The 19,563-nt window shown below is 43.8% G+C and overlaps 1 protein-coding gene across 14 annotated transcripts in view; it reads right to left on the reverse strand.

Moving 5' to 3' along the window:
- Positions 1–596: 596 nt before the first annotated feature.
- The window catches only part of Znf532 (zinc finger protein 532), a 105,739-nt gene continuing 86,772 nt past the window's right edge, over positions 597–19,563 (reverse strand). For all 14 annotated transcript variants that reach the window (XM_071602701.1, XM_071602706.1, XM_071602711.1 and 11 more), the window contains 3 exons: positions 7,586–7,698; positions 4,603–4,750; positions 597–3,120 (listed from right to left, as the gene is read on the reverse strand). In XM_071602701.1, coding sequence (XP_071458802.1) covers positions 2,626–3,120; positions 4,603–4,750; positions 7,586–7,698 — 756 coding nt within the window. In that variant the 3' untranslated portion in view covers positions 597–2,625. The remainder of the gene's footprint in view (positions 3,121–4,602; positions 4,751–7,585; positions 7,699–19,563) is intronic.

Consider the following 19,563-nt stretch of genomic DNA (forward strand, 5'->3'; position numbering starts at 1 on the left):
ATCTGCATGCGTGCGTGCGAACTAAATAAACAGGGATGTGCTAGATAGCATTGCCCATCTAGCACATCCCTGTTTATTTGTAGACTATCCTTTGGGGTAGGTCAAGTGTTCCTCCAAGTCATATTTTATAAAGTTCTTCAGGCATATCTCCCTCTTTTTCTCTTTCCAAGTATGCATTTGTTTTTTTAAGTACTTATAGCATGCATATATTAATGTGAATTTTTATATTAATATTGGTTGCCCTAAGTTTTCAAGAGGAAATTTCACTGTTGATCAAATATTCTGGGGTGAATCACACTGGTGAAAAGCACCCACCAGACCTTTGGGATGGGACAGTTATTCTTTGGACTACTTAGTGTGGTAGGAGTTAGGAAATTTGCAGAAAATGTGTTTTGGAACAAGAAGTGGTCTATGCCATGTAGTCTAAGCCTATATTTTCCCTTTTCTCACTTTTGTTAGGTATCATTTTGCTGCAATTCTTTCTGGAACTCCAGACATTTTTAGAGACTTTCATGTACCAGGCATGGTATTTCAGAATAGAAAGACTTTCAGGTTATCTTATAAAAGCCACAGTGCCAAAAACAAAAGTTCTAGTATCGTGTTTTGCACATACTTTTTATTTGTTGAATAAATGAATATTTGTCAATATGTACATAACCACATAGAGCGAGCACTAGATTTAGAGCAAAATATTTGGGTTCTAATATGCAAAGCCACTTACCAGCTATGAGGGCTTAGGCAAAGAAGTTAATCTGAGCTCAGCTTCCTCAACTGTAAAACTAGGCTATACAGACCTGTGCAGCCCATCACACAGGTTTATTGCAAGGTTCAAATGCAGAAACATGTGAAAGTGCTATGAATACAACTTAGAGCAATACAAATATAACCATAACAAGTAACAGCAATTGAATTTCAAGTTGAGGAATACTTAATCACACCCTTGGATTGTACCGATGTACTGATGGAGTCAACAAGAAAGTGACAAAATAGCTGATCACCAATGAGAACAAATACGCTGTTCTTCTGAGTGGAAGAATTCTGCAATATCCTGTAGCCTGTCCCAGCAATTAATCACTTCCTAAACTTCATGAAGATGTCAGAGACCCACCATCAATAACTCTCTCACAGAAGCACAAGGGCCAAATGTCCCACGTTTATTTACATATGAAATGTGTGTAATACAGTTATGATGGATGTAGTCATAACACCTGACAGCAGCAAGACCTTTTGAGGAACCGAACGTTGGCTACAGTCTATCATGCAAGTATCTATATATACACAAAAGAATTTCTTTTCTTAGAAAAAAAAAAATACAAAACATGTTCAGGGATAAATATAAAATGCAAAGGAAAACACAAAACAAAAACCAAAAAATGATAACTCCCAGAGAACTATAAACGGAAGGGACAGAAGAGTACCTCTGCAGTGCTTCAATAAAGCAGAACTACGGATGAGAGCTGTACTTATTGAAATGACTGAACAAACCCAGGTGGCTCAGTGCTTCATCTAATGGCCAATTGCAATATGCAGGCTGCTGCATTGCCAAGTCGGTGGTTGAAGTTGTGCATCCCAACTCTAAGTACCAGAACATTTGGCAGTAGCACCCAGAACAGGAAACACCAACTGTTTAGACAGCTAAAGGGTTAAGTCAACTGTGACTTTTTTTTCCCTGTCAAGAGTCAGAGAAATACTTGATATTCTTAGTTGTGTCTGTGTGATAGTTAATAAGTTATGTGACAAAAACCTGACTAGACATCTATTGATCTAACTACGGATTTGTAACTTTTACAGTAGTCCAGCCCTTTCGTAGCTTGATCTCCTTGTGCTCTTATAAGTCAGCCTTGGAAATTTCCCTAGAGAACAATGAACCCCATATTTTCCCCCTTTAGAATTAATTCCTTTCTTCCCCATTCCTCAAAATGGAATTAAGGAAACCCACAACCCTTACAGGATTCTTGGCCTGTTCTGCCACTGCTGGGAAAGAAGGGACCACAAGGCTGCTTTAATCAAGCTGGTGGCTCTAACCGAGCCTTGCCACTCTGAGCTGGAGTGCGGGTGTCCCAGCGGCGCCCTGGCCCACTTTGGGCAGGCACGCTGAGGATAGTGCTAAGACACTTAGAAGTTTCTAGTGTTTTTGAGACCCACGATCATCTACAATTTATGTAGTGAATTCTAAAAATAAAAAACACTAAAAAAAGGCATTATGTTAGCCTGTAATTTGTTAACCCATTCAAATGTGTAACATACAAAATGGTCTTTTTGAATTCAGGAACTGCCCCTGTTACTAAGAACTCTGTTTTAAAGAAACAGTACAAAAAAGAAAAATTTTAACCCAAAAAAACTCAAAAAACATTTTCCACTAAATACTGATACAAACATGTAACAAAGAGTATAAAAAGTTATTCATTTAAATATATACAAACTCTTTTAAACTCAAATACTGTTGTAATACTTATCGAGGATATATCCAAGGAGGTGAGGAAGGTACATTGAAAGAGAATATATTGCAACAGCCTAGACAGTACTGTTAACTCTATTATACTGCAAACTTTTTGTAACAAAAATGTCCTTTTTCTGTCTTTTGAATTCCAATGTGGACAGGGGTTTTCCGGGGGAGTGCCTGCGCTATTTCTCGGCGGAGCTCATTCTTTTGGATTTGATGAAGGCCATGCCGTGTGTCCGCATGTGCGTGTTTAAGGCAGCTTCCGTCTCAAAGGTCTTGGCGCACACTTTGCACTTGCGGTCGGACGCCACGCCGTCCGCGGCCTCGTCCTCGGGGTTGGGCTTGTTCTCCTGCTGGCTGTCTTCCCCGGCCCCGTTCTGCTTGGACACGGGCTGCGGCTCCTTGAGCTTGTGCACGATGAAGAGGTGCCGGGACAGCGACACGTGCGACGTGTAGCACAGGCCGCACTCGCGGCACTGGTAGGAGGAGCCGTCCGACTTGTGCTGGGGGATGTGCTCGTGGAACTGCAGCAGGTTCTCGGTGGTGAAGCCGCACACGGCGCACTTGTGCACCTTGAAGACGTTGATCTTGAGCTTTTTCAGGGGTTGAGTGATGGCTCCCCGGGGAGGCCTGAACTCTAAAACCGGCTCTTCCAACTTCCGCTTGGGGCTGGGAACCTTTGAGGAAAAACACAAATCAGCACACAACTGAAAACCGCCCTGCTCTGCGGCGGATCCACGCCTTTGAAGCTGCCAACGTACTGTATGCTGTGGGCTTGGGGACCCTACAACGCTCCTTCACCCCTAACAGGTCTGGAGTTCCCAAATTCCCAGGCATTGCTCCACTTGGGGTGGAGGGGGGACAACAGGGAACAAAGAAGTCGCTGCTGCTGTGGCACTTCTGATCCAGTGGTGCAGGACAACCCCAAACAGAACAAGGAATCTAGGAGGAGTCAGACCCAGGACGACAAAACAGGGGGTGGAGCGGACATGCAGGGAGTGTTAGGTGAGTGGGGCTTGTTAAGTGAGCCAGGGAAGGCCATGGTGACAAGGGACAGGCCAACAGGGACCTGACACAGTGAAGGGCAGAGGCCCAGATACACGAAGCTGAGGGTAAAGGTGTTAGGGGGAAACAGGCCTGAGTGCTCAGGGACAGCAGGGCAGCTGTCCACTGTGGATGAAGTCAGGGAGGGAAGGGGGACTGTAGAGGACCTTGTGGGAGACAGAATGCTGGGGCTCTTGCTTTCACCATGTGAAGCTGAGGAGCCAGTGCAGGGTCCACCTGGCCAGCACCTGCTCCCACCACAGGCAACAGCCCTCCGTGCCCTCACTCAGCTTCCTGCTGGATCTACCTTTTCCCTCCATTCCAGCTTCTAAATCCCTGCCTACATAGAATCCCCTCACTGCCACAAACCCAAAACCAAGTGGTATTTCCTCTTGAGGCCCAGTGGCTTTGCCCTATTCCCAGGGCACTTGTCTCACACTACCTTGACCCAAAGCTCCTTCTGCACACGCGTTCTTTAACTTCCTGGGGGAAGGCCAGTGTCTTGTTGCAACCCTACTCTGACTGGTATTCTGATGAGGTTTATCTCAACAATTAACTGGGTAAACTGCTTTTAGCAGTATCCAGACTCAGCTGGGTGCCAGGGCCGGTAATGGCTGCTGAACAGTCATCCCTCGATTTCAGGACCACTTGGCACAGCACAATGCCTTGCATGCAGGCTTGTGTATGGGTATACACTGCAGGCTGATTGAAGTCCACTACCTACTAATGTAAGAACAAGGCACAAATTTGTGGTCTTATGTTTTATCCATTCTAAAGAGAATTAAGGAATTGCTTTATTTGTTATGAGGAATGATACACTGCCAATAAAAAAAAAAGAATCTAGCTTTAACATATTCCTCTAAAAGACAACTGTTGTAAGTCAACATAAAATTTGGCAAGTTATCTATGCAAGTAGATCCCTCAAGCTGTTTTCCAGAAGGATACAGAGGAACAAAGGTTATCTTTCAGGAGAAGCTGAGGGGTTAGATTAGCCATTATTTTACACCTTTACACATAGTGTAGAATTTTTAAATCGTGAAACTGTACACACAAATGGAGATTTAGAGACAGAATAGGGAAAGCCAGCCACACAAGAGCCAGCAGCAATGTCTGACCTTGGTGTCTTCCTTTATTTCCGTCTCCTCCTCGTTGGTGGCTTCCGTCATTTCTTTCAGGTCAGGGTCCTTGATCCCGTGCATCAGCTGGATATGCTTCTCCAGCATCAGCCGCTTGGTGAAGGTCCGCCTCGAGTCCGGGCAGTGCCTGCGGAGCACAGGGAGAGAGACTGCCGCTGAGGAGCGGCACCTGGCACCAGAGGGCTGCACCACCAACCGCACACACAGACCCTCAGAGGGGCTGCACCACACCAGGGGCTCAAAGCAAGATGAGCAGTGCTGCTGTGCGTCGTGGGAGTCCCTGGACACTGGGAAAGTTTGTTTTTTTTTCTTTCCTTCTTTTTTTTTTTTTTTGTTTGTTTGTAAACCACTGTTTATTTTGTGTCCTTACCAGACCAGTCCAATTTGTTTCAGAGTATTTATTTTGTAGCTTTGGTCAAAGTAGGACTTAATTTGTTAATTCTAAATGGATCTTGATTTTTTTAATTTTTTTTTTTTTTTTGTAGTTTACATGGACACAATACCTTTTTTTATTTATTTATCTTTATGTGGTGCTGAGGATCGAACCCGGTGCCTCACAATTGCTAGGCGAGTGCGCTACCACTGAGCCACAACCCCAACCCTAAATGATCTTAATTTTAAAATGTAGAATTTAAAATTTCCAAATTTCCTTTACAATGACTCAGAGAATCTCCTCAGAATTTACATCACAATAGATGTGCCAGCCTAAAAACAGTCCCTCTTGGACCCTGTCCTTCTGATATCAATTCTCCCAGGCTACTCTGCTGTGACAAGATGGAACATCTGGCCCAGCCTCCTCATCAAAACAGAGGCAGCGTATTTATTTATAATCACAGCACCAAATACGGTTGTGCATCAGTAGATCAGGACGAAGAAAAGTGAACAGATATCCAAGGTAGTTAATTTATTTAAGTTTTCATTTAATTTGGGGGAAAAAAAATACTAGATTATGAAGATCCTTTCTTGGAAAGATATGAATTACTGTCATCTTAATGAAACAGGCCAAAAACAGGTCTAAGAAAGGTTAAGGGCCCTGGTGACTATGGATAACATATGTCAAACACCAAGAACACCACAGCAGGGAAGGGGGATGAAAGGCACCCGGGGTCTTATTGAGCACCAAATCTGCCTCCTTTGAAAAGGTTTCTGAGGATTTCGCAAGGACAGGCCTCAAACCCTGATGATTCCAGCAGCATCAGGAGCTGGCCAGCACCATGAGCAAGCACTATGTGTTATAAAGGGATTTGCTGGCAGTAAATCAGCTGGAGAATCCCAGCCTTTCACCACCTTGGGGTGACATCACCAGGATAGAAATAAAGTTACTGTAAAGGAGACCAGGGCATCCCTCCAAATTCTGACCAAGTGTGTCATCTCTCCCACCCCCCATGCTGGGGATTGAACCCAGGCCCTCACACACACTAGGCAAGAGCTCTGTGCTACATCCCCAGACTTTTTTATTTTGAGATGGAGTCTCACGAAGTTGCTGAGGCTAGCCTCAAACTTGTGATCCTCCTGCCTCAGCCTCAGAGCATCTGGGATCACAGTCCTGGGCCACATACCCAGCTAGATTCTCATTCTTTTGGCTCAGTCTTGAAACACAGTATCTGTAGAACATTCTCACCTCACCAAGACCACTCCCCGCTTCAATTTCATTCCTGTGTTTTGCTACCCAGGAAACTCTCCCTAACTCACCAAGTCCCAGCAAATTCCTGCTGATCTGAGAGCCAACCTCAGGACTGTCTTCATCATGAGGCCAGCCACCCTCCTCGCTTTACACACTGGCTCTCTGTCTTCAGGGTCCCTCTCAGTGCCCTCTCTTGTGAGAAGTGCCGTGTTCTCTCAGCTCACTTCACACATGTTCTGGTGCAGTGTGTGAGGAAGACTCTCCTCTAACAATGTGATGCAACCTGTTCTTCACATACAAAGCAGTTTCTGACCAGCCACTGACGTGGGATTTGTGTTGGTCACTCCGTGCCTCACATCAGTTTGATCCCAGCCAAGGGTGTGTGCTGGGAAAAGGCTATTTGCCCTAGTGGCAGATGGTAGCCAAAGTGCCCAAGACCTGGTCCAGTACTAAATCCATGACTGGCCCTCTTTGGGCCTCCTGTGGGCCACCCCACCAAATCAACTTGGCAAGACCAACCATTTCATGGGAACCAGAGTTGGGTGGCTCATTCAATGCAGGCCAAAAAAACAATCCCTTTCCCCAAATCCTCAGTAATAAAAATATATGCCAAACAAGCCAGACTCTGAAAATCAAGGGTTGAATGTTTCCTCTCATATGTGGAAGCGACAGCAAAATATGGGGAGGAGGTGGAGAGGTGGTTGGATGTCATAGGATATAGGGAAGATCAGTGGAGCAGAGGAAGGAGATGGAGGGGATGAGGGAGGGAATGGGAAAGGGGAAGAAACGCAGAATGAATCCAACAAAACCACACTCTGTGCACATATAAATACACAGTGAATTCCACCTTTATGTATAAATCAAAAATAAATAAACAAGAGGAAGATCAGTAGAGGAGAGGAAGGAGAACAGGGAGAGGAAGGGAGGGAAATGGTGGGGGATTGGGGTCTGAAATGGAGTAAATCAAATTCCATGCATGTATGATTTTGTCAAAATGACCCAACTATTATGTATAACTATAATGCCCTAATAATACATACATACATACATACATACATGCCACTGAATAACGTGAGAATATACACAGGGTGTGCAAGAAAATATTCCAATATTTTTAAGCATGACTAGTGAGGGTCTTCTCGCAGGCATTGTTCTGTTGAAATTTCAATTGAAAAACCCAATTGAAACACCCAAGGCCAAAACAGAATATAGCTAAGACAGAAATTTAGAAACTGGTGCAGAAGAGGAGGAATTAAAAGTTCCTGGTGAAATATGAAACCCTTAGGGACACCCCGACAGTCCCTCCCCTGTGCTTTTGTGGCAGCGACGGCAACTTACGAGCAGGTGTACACCTTCCTGATGCCTTTGTGTTTGATCCGATTGTGGCGGCACAGGCTGTGCGAGGAGCTGAAAGACTTGTCACACTGGCGGCACGGGTGCTTCTTCATTTGCTGCATCAGGAGAGAAGAGAAGGTCACTGGAGACAGGGACGACAGAAACATGCTAGAGGCAAGGGCTCTTCCAGAGGTGCGGGTTCAACAACCAGTACATGGGAGTACAATAGCAAAATTTCAACAGAACAGTGCCTGCGAGGAGACCCTCGGTGGCCGGAGGGAGGCACAGCCAGGCTAGGTCTCTTCTCAGAGAGCTGATGATATCAAAGGCAGTGCATCCCCCTTTCCTGGTCTTTATGAAAACATGCAGAAATGAAGCCCAAACAGAGCACAGCTTCAGATCACTAGTGACAAGAAGATGAGAAGTTTAAGTACTAGCACCCAGATCGAGCCCAAAGGTTCCTACGACCCAACAAAACAAATGGCTCTCTTTCTTTTTGGTGCTCTAGGGCCTCAGCACGCTAAGCAAGTGGCTAAAGCTGACTTTCTTCTCCGTAAAATCTTTTTTTTTTTTTTAACACAACACCTTTATTTTATTTATTTATATTTATATGGTGCTGAGGATCAAACCCAGTGCCTCACACATGCTAGGCAAGCGCTCTACCACTGAGCTACAACCCCTGCCCTAAATATTAGTTTATTCAAGGTGCTCTAACTTTATTCATAACTTCTAAATTCAAATTTTATGAGTTCATTATGGCTACTCAGTGACACTGGGAACAACAAAAATGGAAAAATGGTGTGAAGAAAGTGCAAAGTAGATAATTCTGTTTCTGAGATTTTTCTTCCCACTACTGGGGATTGAAACCAGGGTCTCCTGCATGATACGCAAGTACTCTATCACTGAGCTATACCTCCACTGTTTTTGTTTTGAGACAAGTTCTTGCTAAGCTGCTAAGTCTGGCCTTGAACTTGCAATCCTCCTGCCTCAGCCTCCTGCAGCAGCAGTGGTAGCAGCAACTGTTTCTTTGATTTTAAGGCCATATGCGTCCTATTTCCAATGCAGTGAAAGCAGATACTGAGGGAACCAAGGCTTTGAGTGGACTTTGGATAGTTAACTACAGTCAGAAAAGGACCAAGTTTTCCTGCTCAATTCTGAGTTATTTTTGTTTTTAAATCTTTAAAGCAGCAGCTAATTTATAACCTGGCAAGGTCCCCAAAATGTTCACATAGAACTTTCATCAGATAACAAATGCAGCAAACATGTGGGAACCCTTCCTAAGCTTCCTCGCCAACCTCTCCCTTATCTTGGCAGCTTTCAGGGCAGAAAGCCTTTCTCCTCTGGCCAGAGCCCTCTGCTGAGTCCCCAGCACGGGCACACTCTGGGCCCTGGGGTGCAGACTCTGACAGCCACTGCTTCCCCCCTGCTGAGTCCCGAGCACAGGCACATTCTGGGCCCTGGGGTGCAGACTCTGACGGCCACTGCTTCCAGATGGCTCTTGGGAGTGTGTCCTGGCTCGCTGTGGACTCCCCCACAATTGGACATTCCCATTCTGATAACAGGTTTCTTCTTGTTTCTTCGTTTTCAGGTCTCTTTCTTTTGCAGGTGACTTTGAAGAGGTTTGAGGAAAGTCACAATGTCACACCACCTGGAGAAATAGCTGCTTCACCTTTTCCTGAGAGTTCCACCTCACCCCCAAGAGGCATCTGCCTCACACCATCATGCAAAAAGCCTCCTCAACAGCCATCACCCTTCAGAAACACCCACACACCCAAGGTTAAAGGCTGTACAGATTAACCTCAAGTCATGCGATCCACCTCCTTCAGCTCTATCCTAACACTTTTTTTTTTTAATGAAAAAAGAAAAGCCAAACCAATTCTACATTTTAATTCTACAATTTAATTTTATAATTTGTCACAGCAGCAGTTCCTTTAGACATTAACTCCTAAACTCCAAACCCTTCCACAGGGACTCTGTTCTGCAGATACACAGCCTCTACCCACCGCCTTGTTGCCAGGGACATGTTCCAAGTTTCCCAACAGGTGTCTTAAAGCCTCAGGTAGCACCAAACCCCACAGATATCACATCTTTTCCTATACAGAGGTTCCTTGACTTAGGAAGGGGCTATATCCCCATAAACCGATCGGTGGAAAATGCATTTAATACCTCAATAAACCCACTAGAAAGCTGAAATGTAAGTCAAACCATCTCAAGTGGGAGACAATCTGTAAATACATACCTATGATAGAGTTTAATTAATAAATGAGGCACAGTGAAAAATTCAACAACAAATAAAATAGAACAATTATAACAATTTAACATACTCAAAGTTATGTGCATGTAGTCAGTCTCTCAAAAGATCTCACAGTATTTTCACCTTTTCACTTACATGAAGCATTCTGGCATTCCTGAACTGCTGATGTCACTTATTCTCACACTTTGGGGCCATTACTAGTAAAATAAAGGTTACCTGAACACGAGTCCTACAACCACAATAGCCAAGATGGCTACAAAGTGACAGTTCAATTCCTGGGTGAGATGGAGCTGCCATGACAATCAAAATATGTAACAGATGTAATGGACCTCTAAAACTCCCAAGTGTCCCCCCATAGAGGTAAGGCCTCTCCTACACCCGGCTCTTAGCAACCATGACCTGTTTTCCAGCCCCCTAGCCTTGTTCACCAGAGCCTGCGTGAACAACTCTTCTCTGTAGCACATTAAATACTCAGTAAGTACTGTGAATGAAAGGATAATGAAGAATAATTCTCCATCAGAAGAAAATGAGTAGGTCTACAAAGTAATCACAAGCTGATAAAGTTAGGACTAAGCACCGGACACAGCACAAGCACTGCCTATTTTTCAGAGGGCAGGTGAGACATAAGCATGTTTAAGTACTGATGAGAAAAAGACTGAAAGAGGACAGGCCAGGAGTCAAAGACAGGGAGGCGGGAGAGCTCCGGCGAAGGAAGAGCAGCTCTTCCTGTGGCCTGAGCAGAGACCCACCCCGAGACAGGTGCAAAGCCTGTTAGAGTAAGTAGTGGGTGGGAGAGAAAGAGACCAGGAAATTGAGGGAATTCCTGCCCAGCAGCTTCCGGTTCCAACCTGAAATATATATGGCACTTTTAAATACTGTGGCCTTCCTTTATTGTAAAAGTAAAAAATGCTTATTTCAAAATGAGAGAATAAAGATGGCCACCCAACCATTGTAAATTTCTAGTAATAGATCCTTCCCATTTCTATTCTGAATATATATACTCATCAGTATTTATAAAAATGAGCTGACGTTAGATTTTTTCCATCTGATCATTTTCACTGATGAAGTACACACATCTACCTATATTTTAACATGTTTACATTCTTTTTAATGAGTGCAGTGTATTACATTGTATAAATGGACATAATTTATTTAACTAATGTCTAATGATGGTTTAGGTGTTTCAACTTCTTCCTGAGAGTCTCTAATCCCAGCTCACTGTTATTCAACTCTGCCCAAGTGGTCCGTAAAATATATTTCCCTTTTTCTTCAAGGCAAGTGATGCTGAACTCCCTCTGTGTACTCTCTGGTCTCTATTTCTTTAGTGACTTACCCAGTCATGTCTTTTATTCAGTTTTCTGTGGAGCAAGGGCAGGAGAGAAAGGAGGTCAGAGAACAGATTGGAAGATCCATGGTCTACGGTGAGGCCTGGAGATGGTCATGGAGAAGACACTGGAGTGGAGGAGTCATATGACCTACACGTTTGATGTGCCATTCTAGCTGTCAAGTGTGGCTTCTGGGAAACCAGTGAGGAGGCAGTGAAGCTCAATGGCTAGAAGGTAGCAAGCTGCAGAATTTGTGGACAGGGGAATGTGAGTGACAGAGGGGAGAGCAAAAGGGGCAAAGGATCCTTCCAAATTTTTTGACCCAGATCTCTGTTAGAAGAATGTTGCTGGTTACTAAGTAGGAAAGAGTGAGAGAAGTAGGGTTAGGGTGCAGAGGGATCAAGAATTCTGTTTTAAATATACTAACTCTGAGTGCCCCGTGGAAGATCTAAACAGAGAAGCCAAACAAGTGGTTAGATTCAAGTCTAGCTCTCGGGAAAGGCACCCAGGAGTCACAAAGACATGAGCTAAGACCTTCTGAGAATAAATGGACACATTAACATTCCTAGCTGGATGGATGAGAAGACTGAGGTAGGAGGAGAAGAGAGTATCCCGGAGACCTGGCAGCGAGCATTTCAAGCAGGACCTCCAGACAACTGCTGCAGACAAGGCAAGGGGAAGACAACCGAGAAAGCCAAGACCCAGGCGTGGAAGTCACTGGAAACCTCCTCAGTATGTTGGTCAACGGGGAAGATCACAGTCTAGCTCGGAGGACACAGGGGAGTGCAAGGACAGAAAACTGCTTCAGGGAGACGTGGTAAAGGGAAGCGGAGGGAAAAAATGGCAGCAGGGAAGGTGGGGTTGGATAATTGTGCTTTATCTACTGTGGTAAGAGGTACCTTGGCATGATTTTGAAAACTATTGAGAAAAGCTGAAGATACCCCTGAGTGGTCAACAAAGGGGCTGGAGATGGAGGGACACAGAGTCCCCACGGAATGGAAGAGCACAGAGTATGTAAATTCAGATCAAGAGAGTCTTCACAGCCACTGCTCCTGAAGTGTACCACAAAATCAACTTCCTGGCCTCTGCAACTGTCCACAATCTAAAGAAGACAAGGACATTAAAGACAGCCTTTGTTGCTAGCTACTCTTCTGACAGTGGATTAATATCTAGAATACATAAAGAATCAAAAAGCTTAACAAAAAAATTTAAAAACCCAATTGAGAAACGTGCAAATGACACTTTTCAAAAGAAGAAATACAAATGGCCAACAACCATGAAAAAATGTCCAACATCATTACAACTAGGGAAATGCAAAGCAAAACTACACTGAGATTTCATCTCACTCCAGTCAGAAGGGCAGTCATCAAGAATATAAAACTAATAAATGCTGGAGAGGATATAGAGAAAAAGGAACTTTTACACTGTTGGTGGAACTGTAAATTAGTGCAACCCCGATGGAAATCAATATGGAGGTTCCTTAAAAGACGAGGCATGGAACCATCAGGTGTCCGAGTTATTCCATTCCCCAGTATTTATCCTGAAGAATAAAGCCATCATACTAGTGATACATGCAAACCCATGTTTATAGTAGCACAATTCACAACAGCCAAACTATGGAACCAGCCTAGATATTAGTGGATGAATGAATAAAGAAAATGTGAGATAGATACATATTCTCACAATGAAATTTTATTCAACCATAAAGAAACATGAAGTTATATCATTTCCAAGAAAATGGATAGAACCACTGACCATTATTTCAAGTGAAATAAGTCAAACCCAGAAGGTCAAGGGTCATATGTTTTCTCTCATATGCGGAAGGTAGAGAGGAAAAAGGAATTTAAAAGGTGGGGGCTGGGTAGGGATCTCAAAAGAAATCAAAGAGAGATCAGAAGAGGAAAGGGACAGGGGATTGAGAGGAAAAGGATGGGGGAAGTGCTAAGGAGTAATACTGGTCAAACTACACTGTCATATTGTGTGTATGTACAGATATGTAACAGTGAATCCCACCATTATGTACAATTATAATGCACCAATAAAAACATGTGGAAAGAGGTGTGGGGGTGGGGGCAGTTTTTGATCTCCTTGCGGTCCATTCAAACCCTTCCGGACCTCTCCAGCCACCCATGGTCTTCTCTTCCTCTCATCCATATCCCATACACCTACCAGAGCAAACCACTGGGATTGCACATTGTGAAGGTCACTCCTCTGCCTAACACCCATATGGTGCTCCTTATAACAGGAGTGAGATCTGAGGCCCTTGGACTTGACCCCTCCCCAATCCCAACCTCCCTCCACATGCTTTAGCTCAAAATGCTCAGAACTAGGTGTCTACAGGCACTGATCATGTAGCATGCTGTTTGTACCAACCAGATCTATCCTCCTTCTGACTGCTCAGCTCATGGACAAATACCTCCTGTATATTCTTCAAACACCATTCCGGGCAGTCTCTTCTGTGAAGCCTTCCCTGGCATCTCCCATCCCCTGCCAATCTCCCATGAAAGAGTGGCCCTTAAATCTTTGCTTCTTTGGATCCTAGATATAAGTTTAATTCCTCTCTTCTACACATCATGCTGAGCTTCAATTTTTAATTCATTTCTATCCTCTAACCTTTTCCAATGTGGGACTGTATTTCATTGTTCACTCCAGTCACTGGGCCTCAATAAGCACCGAGCTGAAATCTGAATTCAAAGGTCTCATTTAGTAATTAAATATTCCCTTGCAATTCCTCTTAGACACCCAACTCTTACACTAACTTTTGCTTTTAAAACATTTATCTCTTCTCTTTCTATCAAACCAAAAGCATCTGTAAGGCATGGTTTCATATACATTGTTCATATCAAATTATATGCAATTTGGAAAGTATTTCTTGAATTAAGGAGAGAGGTACATACAGAAGAACAAACACATGCCCAGGGTTCAGCATGCCAGGGTGTGAATGATGACCTGTTTTTAGTTTCAGAAGTGCACGTCATACCTGTGATATGCAAGTGCCCAGAAGAGAGAAAGAAGAAAGGAAAGGGAAAGAGAAAAAGGAAGATAGGTTGAACATCCCTAATCTGAAAACAAATGAGTGAAAGTCAATGCAAATATTTCAAATTCCAAAAATATCCATAATCTGAAACACTTTTGATCCCAAACACTTTGGTTAGAGATGCTCAACCTGTAGTACAGACTGATAAATCTGAACAAGTTTTTCAAAAAATCTACAATCTAATCTGTCTCCTATAAAATAAATGAGCTTTTCTACAAAATAGAAATACACTGATTATATAAGTTATACTTTAATAAAGTTGATTTTTTTAAAAAATCACTTAACATGAAATATTAGTATACATATAGTAAATGAAAGTTCTAATTTTAATTCAGGTTTAAGCTTTTCATCAGGATAAATAAAAACCAATACTTTGTAGGGAGTAAAGTTTCTCAGTTACTCCTATTAGATCAGGATATGGTCACTATGTAGACACAAAGTGGAAAGATTTCACTCCTGCTATATAAATCTGACCTCCAGTTATACCAGGTAAATTACAGGAAATAAACCTGCTTATCCAAGCCACTGTGCTCCCTTAGCAAGTGGTCCTTAACACAGACAAGAAGTAGCCTACTCCTGAAATTTGAAATACTGTGAGTCATAAATTCTAAAGTCTTTACTGAGAAAATTTACCGTCTGGGGCACTAGTGAGATTTTTCAGTTCCAATTTTACTACATCTAAGAATAGACAAAGAAAGGGGTATTTTGATGCACACAGCACAGGAAACTTAAACTGCCTACATGTAAAAAAGCTTGGAGAAATATAATTGTTGCATGCTAAAATTAACTACACCATCAGGGTTGCTACAAATTGGAATTGAGTAGCTTGGGGAAAATACCTAGGCACAGAATATAAATTTAGAACATGGGTCAGTCAACTTTTTCTATACAGGGACAAAGAATAAACATATTAGGGGGTTGGAGTCGTAGCTCAGTGGTAGAACTCTTGCCTCGCATGTGTGAGGCCCTTGGTTCAATCCTCAGCATTACATTGAAAAAAATATATATATACAAACACATACACACATATATAATAAACATGTCTATCTACAACTAAAAAAAAATTAACAAAAAACACATTAGGGGCTGGGGTTGTGGGTCAGTGGTAGAGCACTCGCCTAGCATGTGTGAGGCCCTGGGTTCGATCCTCAGCACCACATAAAAATGAATATTTTGTGTACAACTAAAAAATGAAAAACCAAAATAAATAAATAAATAAATGCAGTCGTTAAAACACACACACACACACACACTCACACACACACACATATTAGGCTTTGAAGGCCATAAAATTTCTGCTGCAACTACTCAATTTTGCTCTTGTAGTTTGAAACCAGACACAGCCAATAGTACATGAGTGAATGGGCATGGCTGTGGTTCAATAAATTATTTACAAAAAGGGATGGCAGGACCATGAAATGTAGTTTGCTAATCCCTGATTTAGCCCATTGTCTCACACTCAATAGAAAAGACAGACAAATCACAAAGATGTCAGGACCTGTCTATTTAACATAGTGGATAATCGATCTAGGTAATCTATTCAACAATATGGATATCAGTCTAGGTAAACCAAGTTCTAACTTACAAAGCAAGGGGAATGCTTTTGTTTCATGGAACATGCTTTGCACAAGTTCTGAGTACCAGCAATACCATTGTCATGTACCTAGACTATTGAGGTAAAAATTTTGAAATCAACATTTTTCATAAGCATGAGTGTTTGCTGCTATGCTTATTTAAAAGAACAAAGCAAAAACAAGTCTCCCAACTTTCTAATTATAAGAATACCTGGTTTGCTCATGACATCATACAATTTAAAACGTAGTGACACAGACAAGTAATAAATACACAATAACGCAAGGCCAAATCCAGAGCCAATGAGAAATAAACATGTGCTGCTCCACAGCATCCATGCCCAGAGCACATCCAGACACTGGGATATGGAAAGTTCTGGAATGAAAGGCTCACTTCCTAACAAAGCTGCAGAAACCAGGGCAATGAAACTCAGCAACGCCTGCCAGGTTTGGTGGGGCTGCCTGGGATGCCCCACGTCTGCCCCCACTGAGCAGTGGCCCTCTAAAGTAGAGGTTTGGGGTTTCCACCAGAGATGCTGAACAGCCCACATCTGAGGCCCTCACACAATAGATCCTGACTAACCCTTCCTCCTCCTCCTCCTCTTCCTCCTCCCCACAATCAACATTCAAAAGAGAGGCTGGAGCTGAGTGGTACAGCAACTGCCTACCGTGGGCAAGATCCTGAGTTCAGGCTCCAGGAGAGAGGGGTGGGGGAGGAAGAGAGAAGACAGACAGGGCCTCTGTGGCTTATGCTGTAGCCTCCTGAGCTGCGTGATGTGAAGCTCACCCCAGCTGCCCAATCTTCTGCATCTGGTCAGTTTCGTTCCCCCTTCTACTTTCAGGGGTTGGTCCTATCTCCAAAATCTCCCTGTTGCCTAAAATGTTTGCCTATAGAGGTGACCTGGCATCGCCCATCCTCAGAGAATCCAGGCTTCAAGGAGGGCCCACTGCAGGGTATATAGAACATTTCCTTCTCATATGACTCTTCATAGAATCTTTTTGCCCTTTTTAATTAAAAAAAATGATCTAAATAGGAAAAGGTCATTGTCAAAGTTTTTTCCCTATCATCAATAGTATTTTATAAAAGGACTGGTATGGAATATTTTTTAAAAAGTAGAACCTTTCTAAATATTATTCATCTCCACAAATAAAAAGACAAAAAAATGAATCATTTCTTTTAAATATAATTATTTTTTTTTACCAAATGATCTGCAAGGAATCTGTTAATAACTTTAAAAAGTGAAAAAAAGCACAATTAAACATTCCAAAAGCGAACATTAAAATTCATGAACTGGTTACTTTCTGTATGATGTAGTCCTAACCCTGCATCACACAGGATTTTTCCATTGGTCTAAATAAGTCATTTTAATGAAGAGCTGCTGCTAGGAACAATCAACCAACAAATCCAAAGGGGTAAGAAAAAAAAGGGCTGATGCCCCAGCGACCCCTGGAGTGTTCCCAGGGAGGCATCCTGTGTGCTGTATGAAAACAAGCTCACAGACAGCTGGGCAGAGGCTCCTCCGTGCTCCTTGACTTGGTGTTGAGCTCCGTTCAAATTCCTTGGTTTGGGGCATGAGACTCTGAGTTCCCCTTCTCTTCCCTGAACCAGCCTGCTAGCTCGCTTCATGTTCTGCAGTGTCATCCACGCACTCCCCGGCATTTCTGGGGACTTGCTGAAGCTGACTGCTCTGAGCCTTTCTCCATGTCCGCATCTCACCCTAGGGTCTGGCTCTTCTGTCAAACAATAAGAATTTGTTCTCCCTCCAAAACCTGAGGTGGCTACTTTAAAGCCACACCTGTAAGCTTTGGCACAGGGGCTAAACTCTGAAAAAAATTCCTGCTGTCCTCCTGGGTCTGAAGTTTGCCCCATCCATAAACTAAAGAGAGTAGGAATCCATGACCCCTGTTACTTCCAGGGCCCTGTTTTACAATTCCTTATTAACTCTGTCCCAGAATGACCTTTTATTTCCTTTGACATTCCCACTTGTGACATGTTATTTATTTTCTGGCTTTTGAGAGGTTTTTCAAGGTAATGTCAATCAGCAAGCAGTCATGGGTTAAATTCTGAAAAGCTAAAAATCTAACTTGCCAGTTGGATTTAGGAACACTTTTCTTAAGAAATCACAAAGGATGGTTGCATTCTTGTACAAGTCCGTGACAGCCTCAGTGCACAGCAGAACCTCAATCCCATAACAGTGTCAGGAGTCTGACCACACGGTCAGCACTGCTTCCATCAGCAAGCAGAATCCCAGACCAACCTGGGCCCTCAAGACATGAAGAAATGACTCCCTGTCCCCACAAGACTTGCAGCCCCTCTACTGCCAGGGATCCCAGAGAGGGAGGGAGCCTGAGGCACAGGAAAATTGGACAGATGGATGATGAGAGGCATCACAGGAAGGGACTCTAGACTGGAGAGATGGATGGGCCCGGGGCAGGTAGCAGAGGGAGAAGCCAAGGCTTTGCTATCTGGTAAGTTCCCCCGGGGTAGAGAGCTACACAGAGAGAAAACTCCAAACTCAAAATGGAGGGAAAGAACTGGGAGCTAGGCCCACTGTAGCCGCATGCAATGGAAGCAGAGCAGTGCTGTCTGGGACGGTGTGGGAACTTGGCCTCTGGCTGTGGTGGTATTTTTAATAAGAAATGTTCTAAGCTAGCAAGTCCTGGTACATTCACCCAAAGCAGACAGCGACGGGAACGAGGCTCATGTTTTTCCTGTCTCGGAAACAGTGCCAGCCCGGCGTCAAGGAAGCCTCCACCTTTTGAGCATCCTAGAAATAAACAGGAAAGGCTGGGGGCAGGAAGCATCTTCCAAAATAACAGCAGCCCTGCAGGCAACACACTACATGTGTCTGGATGTCGGTAAACATCTTAGTCACTGTGTTTTTTAAGCACCCAACCTGAACCAGCCACACTGCCCGCGCCTTGTGGGGAATGGACTCTTTGGAGACATGCCATATGTACTGTACTTTCTGTGCAAAGATCCAACCCGATATCCCCAGCCCCAGTGCTCTCAGTGACTGTCCCACCCCTGTTTAGTGAGCCTGCACAGATCCATGCCCTCATGGGGATAATTCTGGCCCAAGGCTTGCCTCTGCCAGGTGGCAAGGTAAAACCAAAGATGCAAATCTGTGGTTATGAAAAGGAGTGAGCACAGGGCCACCGTCAGCCCTCAGCCACACTGCAAGCCTGACCCAGCCTCACTAGCCCAGCATACCACGAGGGCGACCACTGTGAGCCCTGACTCCTTTCTTCTCATCCACTGAGCTCTAGCATTAAAGTGCCAGGATCTTTCTGCCCTTGAGGACATTATGATCTGTTGAAGAAGGAAGACAAAATACAAAGAGGTCATTCCAGATGCAAGAGGGCCACAGCAGGGAATAAGGGAGCCTGGTGCTGGCCATGAAGAGCTCACAGGTACAATGAGGCAAGGAAGGAGATTTTTGGCAGAAGGTACTGAAGGAGCAATGACAAGGGAGAATATGGCACATGCCAAGCAGCTACATACGGTACTATATTGCTGGAACAAGAACAGGCAACAGGGGACATGAAAGAGGCAGAGCCTGCATGCTCAGGGCTTCAACCCTCCACATTAAAACACGCAGGAGGGGCCCCCCAGTACAGGCAGACCTCTGCTTACAAAAGAGGACCCTGGCAGCTGTGAGGATCTGCCAAGGCAAGTGCTGTTATAGGGGGGTCTAATCTATAGTCGGCTCTCCACATCCATGGGTGCTGCATCCCCAGCTTCAACCAAACACAGAATGAAAACACTTGGAAACACGACTGCATCTGTACTG

This window comes from Marmota flaviventris, chromosome 16 (assembly GCF_047511675.1).
Source record: "Marmota flaviventris isolate mMarFla1 chromosome 16, mMarFla1.hap1, whole genome shotgun sequence".
Lineage (NCBI taxonomy): Eukaryota > Metazoa > Chordata > Mammalia > Rodentia > Sciuridae > Marmota > Marmota flaviventris.